At 37.6% G+C, this 26030-nt stretch overlaps 1 protein-coding gene across 3 annotated transcripts in view; it reads right to left on the bottom strand.

Annotated features, from left to right (window-relative positions):
- Positions 1-26030, bottom strand: part of msi2a (musashi RNA-binding protein 2a) — a 175502-nt gene that overhangs the window by 146686 nt on the left and 2786 nt on the right. For all 3 annotated transcript variants that reach the window (XM_079408165.1, XM_079408166.1, XM_079408164.1), the window contains exon 5: positions 23405-23446. In XM_079408165.1, the coding sequence (XP_079264291.1) occupies positions 23405-23446 (42 nt within the window). The remainder of the gene's footprint in view (positions 1-23404; positions 23447-26030) is intronic.

Genomic DNA, 26030 nt, shown 5'->3' with positions numbered 1-26030 from the left:
CAGATACTTTAAGTATGAAATTAAATCGCCAGCAGGTGGCAGCACGTCACTGTTAACAAATGAGTCATCGCGACTGAACCGAATCATTTAAACGGTTGATTCATTCAGGAACGAAACACAGTCATGTTCCTCAGAGAGGAAAAACAGTGCTGTAGCTGTTTGGAATTATTTTTGGTTGGTGACAGAGCAAAAACATGCATTATGGTGTCTAAAACGCAAGTCTCTTAATATTAACTTATTGGTTGTTGAACTGTTGTATAAAATCAATATCACATTTGTAATCATGCTGATTTTTGAAGAAAAAAACGACACTCTTTGTGTGATTTTTAACTATATGAAATGATACAAATATATACATTTTCTGCCCCATATCTTGAATTTTGTGATCTTTCTTAATGCATTTTCATAGACTGAATCATGCAATGAAAGAACACGCTCTAGTCTAGACTTCATCACGTAATGTATGCGTGCACTCCATAGGTGTTGTTTGATTTTTGCAAAATGCTTGATAATGTTAAATTGCACATCGTTAAAACAACAATTACATATTAATCGCAGACGATATATAATCGCACACCACTAGGTCCTAGGTTGAGTGGAGACAAATTATTTCTCTCACACACACACACACACACACACTCAGCTGGTGCGTCACACTGTGTAAAGGAAAAAAAAAAAAAAAAGACTTTTAAATAATAATTAACTGGGCCATTTAAAACCACTCTGCCCCACACAGCTAATTACCCCGGCCGACTTCTGCCCTCGCTTTCCCATTGTGCCCCAGAATAGCGGTGGATTCAATGATCTCAGCGGCTGCAATGTGGACCGACGTCACACAAGACCTCTTGTGTGCTATTCTCATTGCTGGCCCAGGAGAACGACAGATTGAACACAGCTACCTGAACAGCTTGAATGCACACAAATTCTCTAACACTTTCTGATTCGACATCTCACAGATAAAATGATTCTGTCCTCACAGGGCAACCAGCAGTGAACATAAGATATTTCTGCACCTGTTAAAACTGGTCTGAGCAAATAACCACCTAGTTCAGGTAACACAAGGTGGATATAAAATCAGAGCATCAGTGACCTTAAATACCGCAAAGCAAAGCAAGAAAGCATCTCTTCTAATGGACCTCAATGGAGTGAAGTTTCTCCTGCAAATGACGTCGGCTGATTCATTCCAGTCTCTCTGAGTCAAATACACAATGAGTTAAAAATAGAGATCCTCACTTCCTGCTCCCATTAGCTCTGTCTTAGAACAGAAGCCCCACTTTTATAGAAACGCCAACACAAAGGAGAAAGACAGAAATGATGAAAGTGTTCAGTTCGGGCTGAAACTAGAGGCCAGAAAACACATGATTTTAAAGTACTGTATGAAAACCTGCAATCATAACTACTGAACAGTAGACTGACATGAAGTACAAAACTAAAATTTTAGAGTCATTTCAGTCATAACACGACTAGACAAGGCTAAAAACAGTCCCACTTGCCTGTAGGTCACCCTGTGGAAAGGGAAACCATTAGTCAGAGCTGCATGAACATGTAAAGGTCAGTGTCAGGTCACCAGTCTGGAAGGTCGTAACTGGCTGTAATTAAACTGATCTGGTTAAGGATTTTTGGATAAGACACACTACCCCACCTAAAGAGACAGAGTGAATGCTCAAAGATGTGAAAACGTCTTTTGTCTGGACCAAGAAAATCTCATGACAGGAGAGTGAACAAGAACAACCTGGGAAAAGAGATTGTGACCTCTGCCCTATCCGGCGGCTGCTGAAAAAAAAAAAAAAAAAAAAAAAAAAAAAAAAAACTCACCCCGGCCGGCCCGTCAGAACAAGCATCTGGATCACAGTGCCGGTCTAATCAGAACTGATGAATGTGGGTCGGCTTTAATCTTGCCATGTTGAACTGATTGGAAGGCAGACTCTGCTTTGAAGTGGAGAATTCCATTAGCTTCCGGCACTCTGATCCGACCAGTCCAGGAAAGCCATCGCACACACACATACACACGCACACACCCACACACTCACTCTTTTCCACCACCACACCCCCCAAAGGCAAATGTAGAAGCCCATTTCCACAGAAAACAGCGAATATCTTTTTAAAGAGCATCCGTATGAGAGAGATTCTCAGTCTGTCCTGGCCGTCTGGGCAGTGGCGTGGCATCCTAACCAACTTCAAGGGCTCGCCTTCACTTTGATCCAGTCAAATAAGACAACTGGCTGTTAAGGGATCACAGACAGAGGAGAAGAACTGAGCAAAGAGCCAGTGAAAAGAAGAAAGCCAGCCACCATCTGGGCTGACCACCAACTCTTTCTCCTCACACACACACACACACACACACACACACGAGCAAACCGTCAGAACCGTCTGCTTCATGCAACAAATCAGACCGCACCTGATGTTATCAAGCACCTATTTTCATTTCTTTTCAAACCGACAGTAGGTTTTTAAAGTAAATGTAAAGGGATTGCATGAAAACCTCAAATCAATATTCTCAAATCAGTCTTACTGACCCCAAAATTTAACAATAGTTTACACCAAGGCTCCATATCATTGCTTTAATTTGTTGATATTACCCAACTTATGTTTTAAATGAAGATGTTGTGTCAAAGTGGTATCAAAATTTGCATCAATAATTGTGACTTTTGTGAATAATTGGAACTTTGACAACAATCCTCCCAGGCATCTGTACATAAAAATCAAAACTTTAAAGCCATAAAAAGGGAGACGCAAAAGACACTGCAGTTATGGGCCTGTCCTCTGTGAAGAATGAGATGGAGAGAGAAAGAGAAGTATAATCAAACACTGAGATCTTCTAATTTTGTTGCCGTTTGTATTCAAACAGAACAAAGAGCAGCAATCAGGCGATGCAGTCGAGTAAACAAAGCCTGCATCATTTTGTCTTATATTACCACAGGGCGAGCATTGAAGAGAGAGACGATAAATTAGGACACAAAACTGCAAGGAAAGCAAACCTAAGCGGTCACCTCTGGTGCTACTATCCAGCTGAGAGCCATTTATATTCCCCGAACATGATTTTAATTTTAATATTACAGCCAAACAAAACCAAACAGGGTCGGATTATACAGCACTCAACGGAATCTCTCCTCATTACAGCCCGGAGAGAAGTGAAGCTGGCAAACCTCAGGAAAACCGCTTCGGTTTGTTCTTGTTGTTTTAGGGAACTGTCAAGGCTCAAGGGAGAGAGACAGTGCTGAGAGCAGGAGAGAGAGAGAAAGAGAGAGACAGCTCTGAAATAAAGAGGGAGAGAGAGTGTGCTGAAGGGCAGGAGGGAGAGAGACAATTCTAGAAAAAGAGAGAGACAATGACAAGACCGAGATCAGGAAAGAGAGACAGTTTCCTATTGTACACAGTTATACTTGCAAATACTTCGGTGATACAAATGCACAGGTTTTTCATGCCATTAAAGCACACTAAAATTTAACATACATGGGTGAAAAAGAGAGCAGAAGAGAAGCAGACTAGCCTGGAGTCAGCACAGAGACCGACAGGACTGTGGAAAGAAGAGAGATAGCCAGTGTTGGGATCGGTAGACAAAGAAACAGAACTGAGATGAGAGAATCAGAAAAGGACAGGGCGGCAGGACTGAGGGCAGTAGAGAGACACAGTGCTGAGAGAAAGAGCGAGCGGCAGGACTGACGGCAAGAGAGAGAGGGGGTGAGACAGCTAGAAGCATTGTCCTACACTGTGTATTACGGCTGAAGAGAGAGATAAAGTGAGCGAACACAGAAGAGTGCAGCAGGGAGTCTGGCTGCTTTATTGCAAGATATTGGGTCATGCCGCTGTACACATACAGGAGCGTGTTTGTGGGAGACAGACACATCGATGTTTCAGCCCTGGCAGTTCCAGCATCTCCGTCAGCCATGGGCTCTGACTCTAGGCTGCTTTGAATTAGTGGTTCTGTTCTGGTCGAGCTTCTCAATGACAAAACAACTTCTTAAAAGAACATTAGATCCCTGATCCACTGTGCAATGAGACAACACTATTAAAATAAAGACTGACTGCCTTCTCAGGTCACCGAAAGACAGCACGCAGCCATAAATTATTGAAGGCAAATATAGCAGTCTGTGTTCGTGGAAACATGCAAAATCAAAGCACTAGAGTCAGTGCCTTGGGTGGAACCAAACAAAACTAATACTACCAATTAAACTGAGCGCATCAAATTAAACAATGACCTTCAACTGTCCCAGATTACACAACTATCGGTCCGACAGATTTCCCAGAGTAATTATCTGTGTTTTTATATATAATTGGCAGGTATGAGCAGTAATTCATTAAATCATTTGATGACATTAAGATTATAATTGTTGCTTTTCTGTAATCCTGAGGTGAGGCTCAAGGATTCTAATCAGAAAGAGTGAACACTGGTTCTGTATTTCTCTTTTTTGTGTAAATTGTATTCATATTTTCTTCCACTGTTTAATGACAAATAGTGGGGAAGAAGTTAGGCTACATTTAGAATGAAACCTTAGCATACTACTTTTTTTAAAAAGGTGTGAGAACTAGTATGGAATATGAAACGATAAATGGTAGTTTGCCGCACTGTTGTAATATGACCTCACTATTGTTGTTAAATTCTGTCCGGTAGTGCAGCATTTGAGCCAAAAATGCTTAAAAAAAAAAAAGTCTTAAAAAAAATGAATCAAGAAGAATGTTACAAATTTTAGATGATGTTACGTGCATAATGTAATCTAAAAATGCTGCAAATGGAAAGGTTGAGTGGAGTACATGGCATTCTGGCATGCAGCATCCCAAGTACACTACTATTCAAAAGTTTGGGGTCGGTAAGTTTTTTTTTTAAGAAGCCAATTATGCTTACGAAGGCAGCATTTATTTGATCAAAAATACAGTACAAAAATAACTAGTTTTCACTAGTTGAAATCATTCTAATATGCTGATTTGGTGCACTAGAATCATTTCTATAATAGGCCTAATCAATAAAAAAAAAACAGCTTGCTTTATGTTTTTGTGTAAACATTACAATACACTTTTTTCAGGGCATTTTTTGTAACAATGGAAAAGGTTTTACTGTTACTTTTGATCAATTTAATGAAATCTTAATGGCCTCAAACATGAATAGTAGTGTATAGTGCATTTGCAAAATGTGACTGGCTTATCTATACACAAAAAAAATTACATCTGCACAGTGCATACTACAAAAAAAATAGCAGAGTAGTCTATGCTATTCAAAACATAGTCAGAGTGAAGGAAAAAGGAAGGAAAGCTTTAAATTTGAGAGTCAGAAGGTGGAAAAGGAAACATTTCTAATTTATATTTCCACAAGAGCTTATCATCTTCTCTCTGGATGGTGGTGGCATCTCCACCATGATTAACCCCTGAGACAGCGAGAAAGAGAGAGAAAGATGAATGAGTATGAAGCTGGAGGTTGGACTGACAGGCAGAGACAGACAGTGACAGCAGCAGTGAGACTGACAATCTAAAGACAGAGAGAGACAGACAAAAGAAAGAAAAAAAAAAAGGCACAACAAGGAGGCACAACACAACGGCTGATTCGGTCTTCCAACAGAGACAGAAAAACATAAAATAACAAAATAAACCGTGAAAAATGACAGAAATGAGTCTGAAAATGAGGAAAAGTGGAAAATCCAAACACTGAAACGACAGAGACTCTTTCAGACACACACACGCTTCATCCCGTTTACTGCTGTGCTTGTTTAAAAAGTGCTTATATCTCAAGAGTTTTAGCTGTGGAAGACAGAAAGATGGAGACAAAGCACTCTCTCTCCACTATAGTTGACGTTGTGCTGGTGTAATTACTTGTGAAGATGCCTCACCACAACCACACAAACCCAGCTGACAAGTGCAGATGTAGACTTGACTACTAACAAAACTGTCCTGATTTCCACTGAGCACAAAAACAGTATGTGTATGATAGTCCCAGAAAGAAGAGTAACGCTAGCTTAGCTTAAGGTGATGTCTCAGCACCTGTAAAGTTTCAAACCAGATTCAAAAAAAAAAAGAGAGAGAGACCTGCTGCATTCCACTCATCCACAAAAGACTGATATCAGCATTGTATAATCCAAGATGTTACTTTAAAACAGTTTACATTAATTTTTCTTTGTATTTTTCTTTAACTGATTGTCTATTAGAGCGGAGTTAACTACAAAGATTACATCCTTTCACATACAGGAAATGCTTGAAACTCAGTATCTTTGTGACTCTGAGCATCACTTCTGTCCAGTGCAGTGGATGTTTGCACTAAGAAATGCTATAAAACCTATGGCACCCCTAGCTGAACTGTAGGAAAAACTAATATGAATGCCCATCATTTGGCCATCTATATTCTATTTCTGCATTATAAGCATGTTAAATGCTTTATCAATATTGTAAATTTTAATCATGCCAAGAAAGCTTTGCTGACTCTTGACTCTCAGATACATAATGAACAGAGAAGGAGATGGACAGAAAGTGTCTCAACTGCAAAAAAATATGCCAGCATATACATAGACAAAGCACACACACACGCTTACACAGAGCACATAAAACAAACAGCAATGGCGTCCAGAATCAATTCAAAACACACACACACAGGCCTGAACATGACCATCACTGAACTGGGCAACAGAATCAATAGATCCCCTCACAGAGGGCTGCCGTCTCACATCCGGCCCAAACAGCAGCAAACAAACAGCTCATGCACACACATGAATCAGAGATCTCCCTGCCTGGATTTTATTGCTCCTTTTAAATGCTATTGTGTCCATTGTTACATCATGTGATTACTAAAATAAAAGACTCAGGAAAAGAGAGTAAAATCAAATCAACAAACAAGCTAACACTTCCTATAAAGAAATTGTGTCCTTATTATATGCAGAGTAGTCTCAGCCTAACTGAAACTCATTTAAATGTAACCTTGTATTATATGGCAATAAATATTTTGATAATGCTATAAAACTTTTCCATTTTAAAGTTCTTTTTAACATTCTATATTAAAAAAAAGAACCACTGTCTACATAAAAGCATACATACTGTTTTTAACATTAATAAGATCTATCCTTTGAGCACCAAATCAGCGAATTAGAATGATTTTTGAAGGATCGTGTGACAAATGACAGTAATTAGTAAGATTCAAAATATAAATTTTCTTATGAAACCACTTTCTTTCTCAAGTGGGCAGTTCTTGGCCAGAACAAGCTTCAGAATGAACCAAATCATGCTGCTCATCCATACTCTGACTCTGTGAAACTACAGGCAGGGATAACCAATAGTTATCTCCATCTTAACTGTGCTGCTGACGTTTGCCTTTTCCGACGGCATGTTTAATCCTGTGCGCATACCATGAGCTATAGATCAACCTCAGACCTTTCAAGAACGAATTAATCCCTGTCCTGAAAGGCAAACCCACAAGCCGCAGGACCTTCTGTACATGTGCAACCCAAGAATACATTTACCTGAGGACACAGCAATTTCCTGCAACTAAATAATCCCTCTGATTGGCAGCTCTCCTCATCGCTGGAACACAGACCTCAGCTGGGCTCTTTCTGTCATACTGTCTCTCTCCATGAAGCTCCTCATCTCTTTGTCAGCTCATAGGGAGAGGAGCTGTTGGTAGCTCACTCAGAAGATTTGTTCACCTGAGGTTCACAGCTGCAGTCCACAGTGAGTCGTCACACCCACAGTGTTCCTTAATTTATGTAGAAGGTTAACAACATCTTTATCTGTATTGTGTCAGCAACTGTACTAAGAAAAAAAAAAAAAAACTTTTAGCCTAAAGATCACTGTAATGCTGAACCTCAAGTGGCTACAATGTATGCAAATGGTTGGACACAACAAAACAAGAACATTCACATTACAGTCAACAAAACCGCCAGATTAAAGACAAGCAATATTGACGAGGACTACTGGTTAAATCTGAATTAAAACCCTGAATGCAACTAAACTAGCTACAGTGGCAGAAAGAAAAAAAATGACAGTTCAGAGATTTGCATTGATTTGCAGCCTAAACCTGTTAAACACACAAAGAGAAAATGTATAAGCGAATCAGCCTTGAGTTTACGGAGGGCTGGAGTCAACCTGATTCCACATCGATCACTCAGCCATTGTTCTCCAAATCTCCCAGGACCAAATGAGCAAATGTCCACCCAGACTAATTAATCCGTTAGACCAACTGATTTAATTAAGGCAGCTCTTCTGCAAGACAGGAGAAAACTGAATCCTGCGTTTTCTTTGAAGAGAGGGAGATTTTAACAGCATGTACAGAACAGGAAGGAACAAAAAGTTTCAAATGAAGCCTGAAAACATGGTCATGACTTGTGAATGTTTTACTGAATCCAGACTTGAAACTTTAGTTTTTTTTTATATAGCGAGAGAATGACAAAATTCACATATACTGCAATAGACATTTAACAAATATTTTCTACTTTGGTTTTTTCACAGTGAAAGTGACAATTATACTCAAAATTATGTGACATAATCCACAAATCACAACACATATAATGTTTAAAATACAGTTAAGAAAAGCAATATGATAGCAGGGCTGGCAAAATCGCTAGCCCGACGTCCCGGGGCTATTGTATTTTCCAGTCGGGCTACCAAGATGTATCACTGCCCTGCCCGACGGGCTACCTTAAATACAGGGCTCCCACGCAGTGTTCCCTCTAAGCTGAGTGCACGCGTGACCACGCTCTTCTTCCACCGCAGCCGGGCAGAAGAAATAATGTGCGTCACGCACACAAAAATTAGTTGGGAAGCCATTTGATTGAATGCCGCCAGTAAAAAGGAAAGAATAGCAATGCTCGGGCAAACCGCTATAGAGCTTATGTCATGACAGTTAGAAACGGTGAATGCGGTTTACAGGTTTCATAGAAAGAGAACGATATGCACCAAATGAGTCGCTGTAGAAACTGAATACTTCAATGGTTGCAGTGCGCTCAACACGAGAGCCAACGCAAACGCAAAAGACATGTGAAATAAAACATCCTCATGTATTAAAGAAGAGTGGCTTGATTAAGTGCTGGAAATAGCGGAGGATGGGCAAAGAACGGTAACAACTCTCTGAAACATGTACAGTTACACACAAGTGTATTGTACAAACTGTACTTCATAACAATGTTTAGACCGCTATAGAAGAATTCATATCTACCCCTTTTTTTATATTTAACTTACAGATCTCAGCTTAAGTTTGTATTATATCCTATTCTATTCTATCAGTTTAAATAGTTTTTTTGATAATATATTATGTTAGGGATATATTATAAACCTGATAAATAATTGACCTTGTTTTTGAGTCTTTGACTTGGAGTCTCTTGCTCATCAAGGCTGTATTCATTTAAAAAATACAAAAAAAACAGTGATATAGTGAAATATTATTGCAATTTCTAATATTGGTTTCCTATTTTAATACTTATACTATAAAACAGCATTTATTCCTGTGATCAAAGCTGAATTTTCAGCATCATTACGCCAGCAGTGTCCCATGATCCTTCAGAAATCATTCTAATATGCTGATTTATTATCAGTGTTGAAACTGTTGTGCTGCTTAATATTTTTTTGGAACCTGTGTTACTTTATTCTTTGATTGTTTGATTAATAAAAAGTTTAAAAGAACAGCATTTATTCAAAATAGTAAAGACTTCTATTGTTAGAAAATATGTCTATCAATTTTATCCATTTAACACATCCTTGCTGAATAAAGTTTATTTAACTTTCTTTAAACTTTTTAAAAGTATCTTTAAAAAAAGAAAGAAAAACATTTGACCCCAAACTTTTGAATGGTTTATATTGTAACACAAAATCTCTATTTTGCCTAAAGAAAAGAACACCGTTCTTTTTAACTTTTTAGTTTTTTTTTTAATATCACAGGTCCCAAAAAATACAGTATAAAAAATAAAATAAAGCAGTACAACTGTTTCCAACATTGATTAAAAATCAGCATATTAAAATGACTTCTAAAGGATCATGTGACTCTGAAAATACTGCTTTGTTTCACAGGAATTAATTACATTTTAAAGTATATTAAAATAGAAAACATTTATTTTAAATTGCAATATTTCACAATATTATTTTGTAAAATAATATTCAGTATTTTTTATCAAATAGATACAGCCTTGATGAGCAAAAGAAACTTCTTTAAAAAAATTTATTGATCCAAATTTTTGAACTGCAGTGTATTGTACAGTAAAAATGTTTTCTCAGGTAACCTAAAATGTACATCATTTAGTTACATCAAGGGTCAAATCAAATATAAATAGCACATTAAAGTTAAAAGTTACACACGTTTTTGTGTGCATGCTGTAAAGGTCTGGTATAAACAATGCTTTTGCTCAGGTGCCCGAAATGTCCACCCAACAGAGAAAAGTTTTGCTCAGCAAGAAAAAAAATTAGAGGGAACATTGCTTTTGAATTTGATTGAATTTTGAGTTTTTAAGGCCTTATACCATTTAACGTATTTAAAACGGTCTAAGAAATAATTTTTCAAATTTCCATAAATAGATTTTTAAGAATTCTGCAGATACCTTGTAAATAGTCAAATAAAACTCTTTCCTTGATATTTGTGTATTGAAAATGTTTTTGATTGACATTTATGGTCTTTATTTTATTTGGGCTAGTTAAATTAATTTTCGGGCTACCAAAATCTGAAGAGTACCTGCCCGAAGGGCTACCAGGGATTTAGAAATTTTGCGAGCCCTGAATAGGACCAATGAGATTTCACAGCAGGTGGTGCTTTCCAGCATAAAGGTCTAGTCACATGACTGTGAACGGCACTTATTTATGCATATGAGTGCCTGTCCTTCATGTGAAAGCAGACTTCACAGAAATACAGCATCATTCGCTCAAACAAAAATGAAATGGCACAAAATGAAACCAGATCTTGAGCTGAATGGGTAAAACTTGTCCTTCTCAACAGGCCTCCATGAATCTGAAAGCCACGATAGGATATGGGAACACAGAAATTACTTTTCTTTTGATTTGACAGGGGACTTGTCAAAGACAATCACCCCGTGGCTCTGCCCAGGGCAGCCTGAGATCTATTCCTGTCTCTCACAACACAAAGAAAAGCCACTGAACAACAGAAATCCCCTCAGAAAAAAAAAAAAAAGTCTACAGTGAGCACAGAACAAAAGCATAAAAAGAGAGAGACAGAGTGAAAGAGAGAGAGTCTCCAGTTGTTTGTTCAGTCCCATGGTCCATCACCTTGATCTGGGCTGATCGAGCAGCTGTGTACTGGACAAAATCTTGGCTTAAACCCCCCGTCTCCATCTAATAAACCCAAATCCAGCAGCCGGATATCAGCCTCTCTCTGTGTGCCCTCCTGCTGTTGTGGAAATGTCCTGTTATTGCTGCTCTCTCTCTATTGATCGGGGTGTAATTGCTCTAAAACTCTGTTTGGAAGCGCTTCCTCTTTCCATGTGGTGTTGAGGGCATACTGGGGTTTCTCAAACATCTCAAACCACAAGCCAGTCTTTCCCAGAGATATTAAAGCTCTAGACGGGCACTCTGCACGATACCACCTCAGAGACAGAGCACAATGACTTCTGAAAAGTGTCTTTGAGCACATATATCCCGAGAGGACCATTGAACGCCAATAGTCAGTCCTATGAAATCAGCTCCAAGATGAGCCCTTCCTGTGTGAAGACTAGGGATGCAACGATACCATTTTTTCAGAACCGATCCGATTTCAGTTTGTTTTTTTAATCGATGTAGAATTTCTATACTTCTGTGTGTCTCTGTGTGTTACTCTTTTGTGTGTTAAACACAATCTACTACATATAGATAACGTCATTTTAATGAAAAATAACAAATGAAAAAATATATAATCATAATCTATGACAAAAATACTATTATAAACTTGGTTTATAATACAGCAAAAGATACTCTAGAAAAATCATGGGTGCACAATAATTTTATAAAACCTAGTGAAACATTTTTATTTACAATTAAAAGTGAATAAGTGTAGGACTAAATCTGGTGAAATTATACACATTGCTTTTTGAATTGTTGTAAAATACATTCATGAAAAAACAAGCAAATACCTTTATATATAAATATATAGGCTACTATAAATTTAAAAGACATTTCTTTTAAATCTATAGCAAAGTAATGAAGGCAGCAACATATGATAGATAGGACAGAACAAGAAAGACTGTTAGTAATCTTTCATTGTGCAAAAGTATTATAATATGTAAGGCTCCAATATAGAGCAGCAGAAAGCGCTTATGCGCATCCCGTGCACCAAATGATGCGCTTGAAGCGACACGGAGTCACAGCGCGCAGCCCTCTGAGTCCGCATAGAAACGTTCAAAGTACTAAGGGAAGAGATATTGACGCGTAGTGTATTAAATCTGTTTGTAAGTTTATTAAGCCTTTTCTTTTAACAGTTTTTAACCTCAGTAACTGTGCGCTCTTGAAGAGAGTTTGACTGTAGTAACCGAATTCAGTTTGATTGCTGAATGGAGGATGACAGACAGCCGCGGCGGAGAGAAGAGTTTACCTGAACTTGAATTTAAAGACTTAAATATTCATCTGTACCTCAGATTAAACTATGGAACAGCTTCAGAACACTTGAAATAGTGTGCACGAAAACTTTATGGTGCTTTATAATGTTTTTGTGCCTTTTGTGAGGCTCAACTATAACACAATAGTATACGCATAATATCGGATTTGGATCAGTCTCGTCTGACCGATACCCGATCCGCAGAAAATGACCGTATCGGAGTCGATACCGATCCTGAGTATCGGATCGATGCATCCCTGGTGAAGACTGCAGTTCCTGTGCCAGTATAGCATTAAAGAGATAGTTTACCCAAGATTGTAAATTCTGTCATAATTTACTCACCCTCATCTTGGTTCCAAACCTGTATGACTTACTTTCTTCTAAGGAACATAAAAGAAGATATTTTGAGAAAAGTCTTAGTGCTTTTGTCAATGGTCACCAAAACTGTTATCTTCTTCTGTTTGCTGTAATAGCAGGAAAGTCATACAGTCTGGAAAATAATTTAACAAATTATGACTTTGAATATATTTTTGGGTGAACTATCCCTTTAAGATGACTGCATCAGAAGAGATAATACAAACACAAACACTTCACAATGAGAAAGACAGACAGAGTCATGTACATCATGAGTCACGTTCAGACAGTTCCAAAATAAATCTCCACTAAAATAGCACAACACACTGACACACACCAGATGAAAAGGCCCACAGCAAGATCACAGCAGAGGAGGAGATGAATACTGGAATAAAAACAAGAGACACAGAAAGAGAAAGAGAGAATAAAATGAGAGTTACCATACAGTAACCCTGTAACCACACAGGCAAATCATCTCTGTCTCTGGTTTGCTGATTTTTCATTGCATGCAAATGTTGGTCCAGCAGGAGGACACAACTATAATTTAGCCCAGTTCAGAGAGGGATGACATTGCAATAGTATTACTTGCATGAATGAGAGTAAAAAGTTAACAGTCCTTCACTTTTATCTTGTCTAGATTCATCACACACCTGTTTTCATATGAAAAGCCTTTATCGTCCTGCCGCAGCTGCGACAGGGAACTGCAGCATCTTTTTAAAGCAGATTGTACATTTCAACACTGTATTGTCTCATATATGCATCGTATGATAGTGAAGGTATGACAAACTTCCTCCATGCATTGCTAATCAGTTAAACAGCATGACTTCACCCACGTGGAATCTGTGCACTTTTTTCCCCATTTTCTGAAATGACTGCAAATAGCATAGTTCTGAATTAAATTAAATATGGATTAACATTGACATTACCAGTATTATTGGTAGCAGAGAACGTGTCACCTTTATTTATTTTTGATCTTTATTTAACATGATCTTTTTAGCCCTAGTATAACCAAAAAAAAAAAAAAACTATATTCATTGTTCACTGTTAAAGTCGGCATGAAACCGAAGTAGCGATTGTCTTTTCTTCTCCACTGTGACGTATATCCGAGTGAAATGGCATCTGAAATGAGAGGGCGGGACTTGATGTCCTCCTTCGAGAATTGATTGGATCGTTGGAAGTTGGGGCGTTACTAACAAAATGGAGGCAGATCTGAAATGCCAGTTTGCGGTTAGTGGTGGGGGATTTCTCGCCACTGGATTCACCGCCGACACCCAAGCATGAATAAATTATTTATTTACGGTATTAGGGATGGCGACGACAATCAACGGCACAAAGCATGCCTAAACAGAGCGCGAGAGAGCGCGAGAGCGAGAGACTGCCTGAATGACTGAGCGCGTCCTCCATCAGGTTGTCATATTCATGAAACAAATTAGTTTGCGATGTCCTAAGAGTAATGTCGTAATATCCTAATATCTTTTCAGTGTTTAAGGGTAGCGTACTCCCTCATGACTGGTGTCAGTGCTATAAAGTGAAGCATCAGCTTCAGCTTTTCCCCTGTTGTTTATCCCAGCGTTTACCCCTCACATCACTAGCTCCGCCCTTGCGCCATTACTCGTGACCGGAAGAGAAGAGGAGTCGTTTTGAGAGGGGAGGTTAACATTTTTGATTAAAGATTACGAGGGCACATGAATTTTAAAAAAATAATGAAGTGCACGGATAAATTATTTATAATAAACACTACAGTATTCCATCAAAAAATAAGAATGGTCACTTTTGATTTCATGCCGACTTTAACCAATATCAAAATGAACATTTTGGCCTTAAAGAGTTTTAGGCTATACTGTTATACAACATTGTCTTTTGTACAATAGGTAATTTTTTAAATTATTGCCAATAGTTAACTGTAATTAAATGTTGGTTAAACTTTTACTGCAATAAAGGTTACAAGTAATGATTATAAAAAGCAGCATAGCATTAGGATATTTCAAGATGCTTTTAAAGTTGCGATGTAACGGAAGTAGCTACACATCTTTTCCTCCATTTTTTGAGTCCAATGGATTAACGAAAAGAAAGAAAGAAAGAAAAAAAAAAAAAAAAAAATAGTAGGATTGGACTTGGTTCTCTCCACTGGTTATTACTTGGGAGGAGACAGATCTAAACGTGAGTTTGCAGTTAATTGTAAGAAAGAGAGAGTTTAAACAGTCTAACTGATTGGAGAACTCCGTAAATGTACCGGAAGGCTGAGCTATGATATTTTACTTAAGTCAAAGAAAAAAATATATATATAAAGAAATTATAATGGATGATTTCTGGATGCAAAATCCATGGATGGATGCATTTCGAGAACAGACGGTGAAATTTCATTTCATGCCAACTTCAAGTGAACTCGACCTCCAGCCTCAATGTCTCAATGTCAAAAATGTTCTTCAAAAGTGTGGAGTCCTTCACAAATCAGGGCTCTAGACTCATTCTTCTCACTGGTCGCACTTTTGCGACTAACTTTCTCAGTTTCGCACGAGCACATAATTTGGTGGCAATTATTTTTATTTATTTTTTTGATACAACATTTGATTAATCAATGTATGCTGATTCATTTTTATCATAGTTTATATGGTAACAAAAGTGTTCAACATTCAACCACTCAAGGGTGGAGAGAGCGCTGTACATACACTCCCCCTGCCTACAATCTACTACATTGATGTTCTCCTATACAATATATGATACCTCTTTCATAGGACATTTCACATCAGAACATACTACACCTCCCCACATCACTTGTTTGCAGCAGTTACAATCTTTTTTGCCATGAGGTGAGAGTAAGGTGTCCAGATACCGTGATCCCATCAACTCCGCGCTGATTGATTGACTTTTCCCTCTCGATGATCCTGGCTGCCTTTGCCAGATATCGGATTGTTTCTTGTTTTCTGTGAAAAGTCGATGGGCGTCCTGTCTGCTTTGCGGAGCCATTTTTAAAGTGCATTTCTTTTCTTAACTAAAACCCACACAAGCCAGACACACGCACTGCTGGAGGGCTGTGTTTACACTTCAGGGTGTTTTCTGTCTTTTTTAGATGGAAACAGAACTGAGAGTTTCACTTGAGAAACTGTAACATCATACACGCACAAGTGCAGCTGCAGGAGTCCCGTTTCGAGACAGACCGAACCAAAAAAATGAGTCAAAGAGAGAGTAAAAGCACAGATGAGAGAAATAGAAGAGGTCAGCAGTCATTTCTCTGTGACTTTAATGGCAGAAAACCATGGCAGTTACAAAGGGGGAAAAAAAAAAAAACAGGAAGACTGGAAAGTTTCTGAACAACTTCTTACACCATGTCCTAGACACACCAATTTTTCCAAACCTGCTGTTAGGGCTGTGCAGATATATATATATATATAGTTGAAGTCCAAACTTTACATGCACCTCTCAGAATCTGCAAAATGTTAATTATTTTACCAAAATAAGAGGAATCATACAAAATGCATATTATTGTTTATTTAGTACTGACCTGAATAAGATATTTCACATAAAAGATGTTTACATATAGTCCACAAGAGTAAATAATAGTTGAATTTATAAAAATTACCCTGTTCAAAAGTTTACATACACTCTTTTTGAATTTGAAGATCAAGGTAAATTTAACTTAATTTGTCTTCTGGAAAACATGTAAGTATCTTCTGTAGCTTCTGAAGGGCAGTACTAAATGAAAAATATGATATTTAGGCAAACCAAGGAAAATGTACTCATCTTCATTCTGTTCAAAAGTTCTCTTAATTTCTTAATGAGCGTTTCTTAAAAGCTCTTAATGCATGGCTTTTCCTTCACAAACATGTCAAATATTAAAAATGAAAGGATTACAGTGTAAAAGAATATTATTGTGTAGGCTGAAAAACCTGTGAAATCCAAGTTGAAAGGTTCTGAGAATGTTCAATATCTGTATTTATTTTATTGTTTTACAATTGTTTTTGTTTTCGTAATTTTTTTGTTCAGATCAAAATGTTATGACATTGTATATTACAATTGTAAGCTTAAACGGTGAACCCTTAAAGCAGGGTTTAAAAATATGGTCTTTTTATAAAATACATTTTATATACATTTAACTAAAGAATCCTGCAAGCACTTTAATATTTCCTCCTTGACTCATACTGCACAAAAAGTGGTTCAATAACATTGAATGTTACACTGCCTGATTATTGCAAATGCAGATCCCAGTGTGTTCTGGTTAAACAATTTTTATTTATTTATTCATTACTAGTGATCGACCGATATTGATTTTTTATAACCGATACCGATACCAATTATTTGCATGTCTATGTGCCCGATAACCGATATGCAGAACCGATATTTATTTACTGTTATAAAGTAAATAAATGACTGCGTGAAGTAAGTCCATACTTCACTTTGGTTTTTCCTCCTTTCAGTCATCTTAACAAAAAATGTTTTGAGAATTAGCAGTCTTTCATGCAGGGCTCTAGACTCATTCTTCCCACTGATCTCACATTTGCGCACGAGCACATAATTTGGTTGCAATTTGTTTTTGCTACAACATTTGATTAATCAATGCATGCTGATGAACTTTTATCATAGTTTATAGTTATATCGTAACGAAAGTTTTCAACATTCAACTCGTTCTTTTTCATCTGTATTATTTGGGATTTAAATTTTGTGAACAGGAATTCCTTTTTTCGTGCGCTTTTTACTTTCAAATTTGCGATCTTGGTGTCACATTTTACAAAGAAAAGATCATTGTCTGTTTTGCTTATATCTATACACCTTTAACTTTTTAAGACTATAACAAAAGATGGATTCATTGTTATTCTTAATTAAAAAGCGCAACAACAACAAAACAGTACGTTGACAATGACAAACTCTTACATAACATTTATCAACAAAACGAATAAGACAAGGCATGGCATAGGACACACCACATGCTGTACTATATACCTAGTATATTACAGAATGTTTAGCAAACTCTGAGGAAGCAAATAAATATTAATATATTTTTTTTTTAATTAAGGAAAGCCTCCATAGCATAACCTGAGGTAAACAGCAAAGATAACAAGCTTCTCAAAACGAAAACAAAAAGAAAAGTAAAACTAAACTGGCTGTAGCTGACAGGACTTTCTACAAGAATACTGTGCACGTTCACCTTCTCTGGTTTAAGAAGCGGTCTTTTACTTTAGTTTGAAAACAAATCCATCCGTTGCGCTCCATCCGCGACGCGCACCTTCACGCTCGTGCTGACGCGGTGAGTATGAACCAGGCTCTACCCACTAAGCTCTACCTCTCTTCACGTGATCAGTGAAATCTGACTCCTGCTATAATGTGCTGCGGCTGGCAGCGCGCGCTGTATGAAGCAGACGCTTTGGAGTAGCGCAGACCTGGCACTCCTACAAATGCGACCACGTCAAATTTTAACTCGCAAACAATTACCATTTTGGTCGCAGTCTAGAGCCCTGTCATGTTAAATTTAATCTTCGTATTACAACAATAAAAAACATTTTATTTATAAAAAGCTTTAGCAGCAACACTAATATTAGCAGTAAGCAAAATGAACATAGAAAGTCTAATGTTTTCAAATGGAGAAAATAAAGGAAAGGAGTCATATCAACTTCATTTTTTAACTACAGTTTTAGTAGGTTTATAAGCTGTTTAATAGGATAAAGAGTGAAGAATAATTCACTGGATAATGTTAATTCACGGAATAATATTCTCTGGAATATTGGAATATAACAAGCATTGTATTTTATTGCATTTCTCAACTGGCATGCTCTAATTTATGCTGCTGACAGCGCGGTTTATCTATGCCTTTACACAGAACTATAGGCTACTCAAACTGTGATCGATCGCGGAGATAATAAATAATTAATTTCAATAGAGTTGTATTAATTTAGATGTTTATAAACGAAATAATGGTTATATAGTAAGTGTTAATACAATTTAGGGTGCTTCAAAAAAGTGAATCTTGTTAAAAGTTACATGCGGTGGCCGTGCTGAGCATTTCTTGAGCATCAACCCGCTGAGTGAACTGCAATATGAAAGCGGCTTCACGAGACTAATGATGAGCATATAGACAACACAGAGAGAATTACATTCAATGCTTTTCTTTCCAACATGCAATCATTCATGGCTGTATTATTTAATTCATGCAAAGTTACGTCTTTATTGGGAGAGGACTTGACGGATTATCTATGTGACTCCGACTTCACAAGACTAATAGACCACAGAGAGAATTAAATTCAGCATGTGCTAATTCATGGCTGTGTTATTTCAGGCAAAGTTATAGCCTATCTTTACAGGGACAGGGCTTGACAGAGTATCTTATTTATCATATTTCTTAGAGCCAAGTTGCATATATTTAACTATATATCAGGCATTTATGTAATACATCTAATTTGTGCATTAATGCCTGTAATATTAAATAGTTTACTAACTACAGCAAATCAAGTACCTGCACGCCGTTGCTGTCTCGTCTCCCCTCAGATGCGCTGCAATTGTGATCCTGCGCGCAATTCTGAAAACGTCCACAAGATGGCGGTGTTTATCGGGGACTCCGATATTACAAAACCGATATTCGATTATGGAAAAATGCTTAAATATCGGGAAAAATATCGGTAAATCGATATATCGGTCGATCTCTATTCATTACTAAGGTTTGCATATGGTGGTGTGCTCTTAATGACAGCTTTCCTAAAAAATATATCCTTTTCCTAAAATAAGAAATATCCCAATAGGCCTACATCACCTTTCTTACAGTATCGCAATGTATCACAGTATATCGTATTGCAACCCCTGTATAGTGACGCATATCGTATCGCCAGATCCTTGCCAATACACAGCCCTAGCTATGACAGCCAGTGTGTAATTGAATATATTTTAACAAATAGCCTAGAAATTTTATTATTTATAAAGTTAATTTAAAAAGTGCATTATGTGCAATTTACATATTTGCATTCAATTTTTTTATTTTTTTTTTTAAAGCTGAGTGTTGAACATCTATTTAAAAATAAATAGTAACAATTTAAGTTTGGGTTAAGTTCTTAGGCCTAATTGTAACCTTATAATGTAAAACGGCTCCCTATAGTTTTAAGCAAAAACTGAGGTAGATTTTTATCACTAACAAAATATAAACTATAACTGAATGTTTTTAAAGAAAGAGCAACTTCTTCACTAAAGTGTTTAAAAAAAAAAAAAAAAAAAAAAAAAAGGTTTTTCCCCCTGCTGTACCGAAATCATAACCGTGACGTTAAAGCCGAGGTACATACCAAACATATAAGGGATGCAGGTTATACAGGTACTGAAAAAGTACCGGTATATATTATATTTCAAACGGTACGATATCATAATTTTGCTCAATTCGGTATTTCATACGCTGCAGTTGCGAAATGCACCTGTAGGTGGCAGTGCTTCCCAAACTGCTGTGCAACCGGTAAAATGTGACAACAGAAAAATGGGATGGATCAAACAGATGAAACTATCAACGCAGCTGAAATTAATAAACAAAGAGAATAGTAGAAGTGAAATATGGCATTACTTTGGATACAAAACAGATGACAAAGGTGAACGAACTGACCTTCCTGCACCTGTATGCAAGCGTTGCTATAGCCCTAAATCATGTTGCCACAGGAACACATAAATCTTTTAAGCAATAGTCGCTTGCTCATCCTGATCTTTTTAGAGAATTAAGAGTTCGACAGGTGAGGGCATCATTCATAAATTCATATTTAATTTGAACTTTTATTTACTACTTTTCAACGCACCTACAGATGTGATACAGTAAGATCAAACGTGTGTGTGACACGCTAGAGCCAATTAAGTTTTGGTCACGTAATATATGCACTTGCATTTCATACAATCGAATATTAATTGGATTTGAATTGAGCAAGAGTTTTGCTATATTAATTTTAGCATCAATTATATGAAGGGAATGTTTCAGGCGCGCTGCCGACCGTTAATATGAAGCAGCCGAGAGAGTGAGATTTATATTTAATGCTTTAATTTTCGTTGGCCGAGTCTGAAATCTGAAAACAATCTGAGAGAGAGAGAAATAATAACGTGATTTTGAATATTACTTTGACTGTTAGAATAACACTTTACAATAAACACACACACACACAAACGTACGCGCACACACAAGTGAACCCACTCCCACTAGTATTTGTAAATATTGAGCCACAAAACGACTATTTCAATATGACTTCTGCCTGTCTCCGTGTTAATGTATGGCACAGACGCGCGGTTGCTACTCATACAGAAGCACGCGTGAGGCTTGCGGTGATATTAACGTCTGCCGCCTCACTAAATGAGGACATAAATACATGAACAACATCTCCAGAACTGCTCTGAGAGTCACTTCATGAGCATTTGACCGTTTCATTTGAGTAAAACTATCTTCATATCATATACACACAGAAATGTAAAGGTATTCACGGCAAGCCGTCAAAATAAAAGTTCGGGTTTCAATTGTAGACATTGCGGCAGAAATATATTCCTATTGTTCAGTGGAATGTACGTAATAGCCTACTTAAATGATTAAAACCTTTTTTTAAGGAATAATCATAAAATATGTCCTCAGTGTTTTAATTGTAATATTAAATCCCCTTTATTTTCCAAAAAAATAAGATTTGTTTCATTTTCATTAATTAAAAAGACAAATTAAATTAATGTTTTTTCCTGGAAAAAAACGGAAGTCTGGACTTCTCTAGACTACCTTAAAACGTGATAAAGCAGGAATTACTCTGAAATGAAACAATTTAGCCATACAAGACATCAATTTGTATCTCGCATGAGTTCTAGTAATCAAGGACAACTTAAAGCCGAGTGGTTCACGGTGAGCACATGCAAATGAGGCAGACAAGAAACCGTTAATCACGCTGGTCAACTCTTTTGAAGAAACTCCTGACTAGCTGCCATTTCATAACAAGCTTCCAAAGCTCTTTTAATGACACAAGAGGCCACAGTCCCAGTGGCAATTAAAATCATGCCAGGACACGCCATGATCTGTTGTGATATCACAGTGTGACACAACGACAGAAACAAATGTTGGCTGGGAAAAATCTCGGGAGGCAAAGTCAATTTGGCTACCAAAGACAAGCTTGTGTCTGAGACTAACATCTGCAGGAGAAGAGAGGATAGCCATGTTATGTATGGCATTCTCAGACACAACAGCTCGAGGAAAAAAAAATCTCATCTGAAAGTGTAAATGACATCACTGATGATGTCACAAGGGATATTACAGCCACATAGAAGAATTGTATTGCTTAAAGTTCTCATTGAAGTCACCACACCTATCCAGATCTCTCATTCCAAACACAGTGCAGATGATAACATTTCCCTTAACCTCAATACAAACCTCACAAACTTCAAATTGCAATAACACAGGACAGCTATAAAGAGTCCATAAACAACAGGAGACCCGCAATCATGTTTAAAAAAAAAAAAAAGTCTCACTCTCAAGCGGACACAGACCTCACACTGAGAAATAAACATGAGCACTACCGTTCAGGTGGAGTGCAGGCAAGATTTGTGACAAGAACGATTAACCGGCTGCTTGCAGTCTAAAATCAATTTTACATACATAAAAAAAAGCCAGTGCAATGCCAAAAGCATGCCTTAATCCTATTGCCTTAAGATGCCTTAAAATCCACATTCTCCGATTCACACTAAAATAAATACAATTCTTTCTGTACTCATGCACTCAGCCTTACATTTCCTTAAGAAAAAACAACAGCAGTATATTATTCTTTATCCATCTTTGTGGTTTAAGAAAAAAGACACAGCAGACATGATGCTACGATACAAGGCGGAGAAACCGGTCCGTGTCTCCCTGAAATTGACAATTCAGTTCTCATAACCTGCTGTCTGCAGGGGAGTTCATATTGTTTAGGGGGGTCAAAAAAAAAGAAAAAAAAAAAAAAAAAAAAAAAGTGCTGCCTTAGAGCAAAATGGATTTTCTTTGTTTTAACAGGAATCCAGGGACCTGGGGAGGGGGGGGGGCATCTGAGTCGTCCTTTATGTTGCAAGAGAAAAGGTTAAGAGACCAAAACTGGCAAATAAAGAAGGGGAAAGAACTGTCTGGAAATTTTGGAAATACATGCCAACAGACTTCGAAGACATGCCCTGGATCTGAGCACTTTCCTCCTGTCTGAAACCTGAGCCATTCAGCAAAGAAAAAAAATTAATAAAATCTGTGAGGCACTCAAAACCAAGAAAAAAAAAAAAATTCCATTATTGATCGTTTTTGTTGTGGGACAAAAAAGAAAGAACTTGCGAGAGTGGACAGCACTTGGGCGGACACTCTGAGCTTCAGACGAATTTAAAGAGTAAAGAGGAAGAGCTGCATTAGCACAAAAGAGATGGACACACTGACACCTAATCAAGAGCACTACCCACAAATCCCTGCAAATCACTTCAGATGGACACACGCATCACTGACTGACCACATCATTGGTATCTCCCACTTTGATGCACAGGTCTGCACCTCAAGGGTTAAAACATTATAAAAAAAAAATACAAATATGAGAATGCTTAAGCAAAAAATACAATGTCTGCGTCAAGCAAAAGTTTGAAAATACTGACCTTAGGTTGAGCACGTCGAGGAAAGGCGACCTTAGGATCAATCTGTGCACAAAGAAAGAAAGAAGAGGGAGAATGTTGAGGGAAAATAAATAAATAAATCACATATGAATGCAGTTATCCAGGCCCAAATTCATCACCATACACTCTTTCATACTCCAAGAAATCATCAACACGAAGCTTCTGAATTACGAGCATGGATGGGTCGTACTGGAATGATGACATTAACTCTTTGGCTTGTCATCTTGTTAATTTCAGTTTGTGTTCCATCTAGTGAAGGTGTGCAGACAGAAGGAATTATCAGAGAAACTATTTCATGCTCCAATGTCACACTGTCTTGCTTCAGCCTTAATACAGCTTCTTATAAAGAGGACTTTCAAACAATCTCATACAGGCAGACGTAGTCAAGAGGAAAAACATAAACAGATCGAAATTGGGCTCTTGCAGGAAATTACTTGTCCATGTTCAGCAAGGCAAAGGCTTTAGATTGTAGCAAAACTCCTAGTGTAGATTTGAATGTTTGCCTGAGGGCTCTGCAGCATATAAGTGTGTATCATTGCAGACACTGCATTTCTAAATAAAATGCACACACACTGAATGATTCATTCCAGATATAATCTTAGGAGTCATTTTATGCCTTCTCTATATGTGTGTGTCGTCTATTTGTTGGCCATTTTAAATACAGATATGTCAATTCAATGTGCTGTGCACAGGATAATTATTCTCTCAAATGACACACTGGTGTCCAATGAGCTAAACCTTTTTACTCCCATAATTCCGTTTGACTGGGCTGTGATTGTTATCTCCTCAAATCAGGTCAATTAGAGAGATGGATTTTGTAACACCTGGGTATGGAAACCTTCTCTGTGATGAATTTCATGTAGCAATTCGTTTTAGCAATTAGCCTGAGGCTTAACCAATTCAACCTCAATTACTCCATAGAAACAAGCCTGTGTGAGCAGAAACAATATTACGCTTTGAATTTTAAATCAGTAGAAATTAGGAGTCTTTTTCCATACAGCCTGAGAGCAAACATCCCATTCTGATGAATGCACGGATAAAATGAGAAACATTTGTGAGAATGCTGGGTCTGTAAATAAAGGCTCCAAATCAATCTGATGTAGGTTTTTGAGTTTATGCATTCACAAATGGTCCAGTAAAAGCTGACTGAGCAGATCTCCAATTAAGTCAATAAGCTACATCCATGGGGTCGGGACCTTAAAAGGTCATCACTAATTAGGCCTATTAGTACAAAATATTTTATTACCACCGCCGGATCACTAAAAACGAAAGCAAAACCACTGTAGTCCCAGCCATTCAGTCAGACAAACAAAAAAAAATGTTTAAACCTAGTGATAATCTAAATCAAATAGCAGACTGCAGTTATTAAGCCAACGTGTAATTTAGACTCAAGCACACATTGTGTAAATAAAGTCCTGTGTATTTCCAGATGAAGCAATTACTAAGCTTCTCCCATCTCAGCAGTAACAGTTTAATGTGCGAGTGGCCTTTTATTGCTTTCAGATAGAGGCCTCGTTTACATCTGGTATTAACATCCTTTTTGGCTGATCCAATCGCAAGTGATCAGTGCTAAATACGAAAAGAGGCTCAAAACATTTTGCAACTGGATTACTCAAACCACTTTTGTTGGAAGTCAGAAACAACCACATTACATTTGTGAAGAGCTCTTAGCTGGTTCCATGTTTAAAATAACCATACAAAAGTGAAGATTTGGAAAAGATAAAAAAAAAAAATACATATACATGCACAAAACAGTTTCTGTTCACGTGAGGCTTGACTATTCGTTTATGGGTAGATTACAATGTCTGTAGACATCTGCATTTTGTTTGACTCCATCTTCAAAATCTGATCACAGGAGATGCATGAGACAATATCATGTTTAAATAGCACTCTGAAACAGATCTTAAAGGGCTAATCGGATGCCCATTTTACACTAGTTGATATGATTCTTTACCCTGTCAAAATCAGCTCTGTCTCCAGCACGTTTCTTTAAATCCTAGTGAGCTCTGCTGACTCCGCCCCTCTCTTCCGTGGAGTGACGAGCAGACTATAGATATGTGTAGATACATTCCCTATTCGACCACTCCAGATCTATGGTGATCTGGAGTGAGATCTATCCGATGACCCCTTTAATACCAGGTGTGAAGAAACCCCTGAAGCAGCTTACTTCTAAACTCACTGTATTCTGAACAACACTATGGATGTGTCTGTTCCTATAAAGTTCTTAAAAATGCCATATAGGTAGGTAGACAGCTCACTAAAAACAGAGCCTGTTTTTTTTTTTAATACGCCTGTTAGATGCATCCTCCACCAAAACTTTCTCTTCAAAAAGACATCACTCGAAGTGTTTACTGTTCTTGTACACTGTACAGAACTCAGCACTGATTGCAGGAGACGAGATAACAACCCCCCACTGCGATAAAAGCTCAGAGAAATCTGATTTCAGCTGAATACAAGCGACACACAGCACAGCCCTGAAACCTCACTGCCAGTCGTAATTATTCATTACCGTCAGATTTACGGACAGCGTCAGACACGCGAGTGTTTCTGGAGCACAGAAGACTTGGAGAATGAAGGCAGCGTGTGGTGTAGTCGCTCCAGGTGTTCG

This window comes from Barbus barbus (assembly GCF_936440315.1).
Source record: "Barbus barbus genome assembly, chromosome: 45".
In the NCBI taxonomy this organism is placed as follows: Eukaryota; Metazoa; Chordata; class Actinopteri; order Cypriniformes; family Cyprinidae; genus Barbus; species Barbus barbus.
This window is presented reverse-complemented; position numbering and strand designations above follow the sequence as displayed.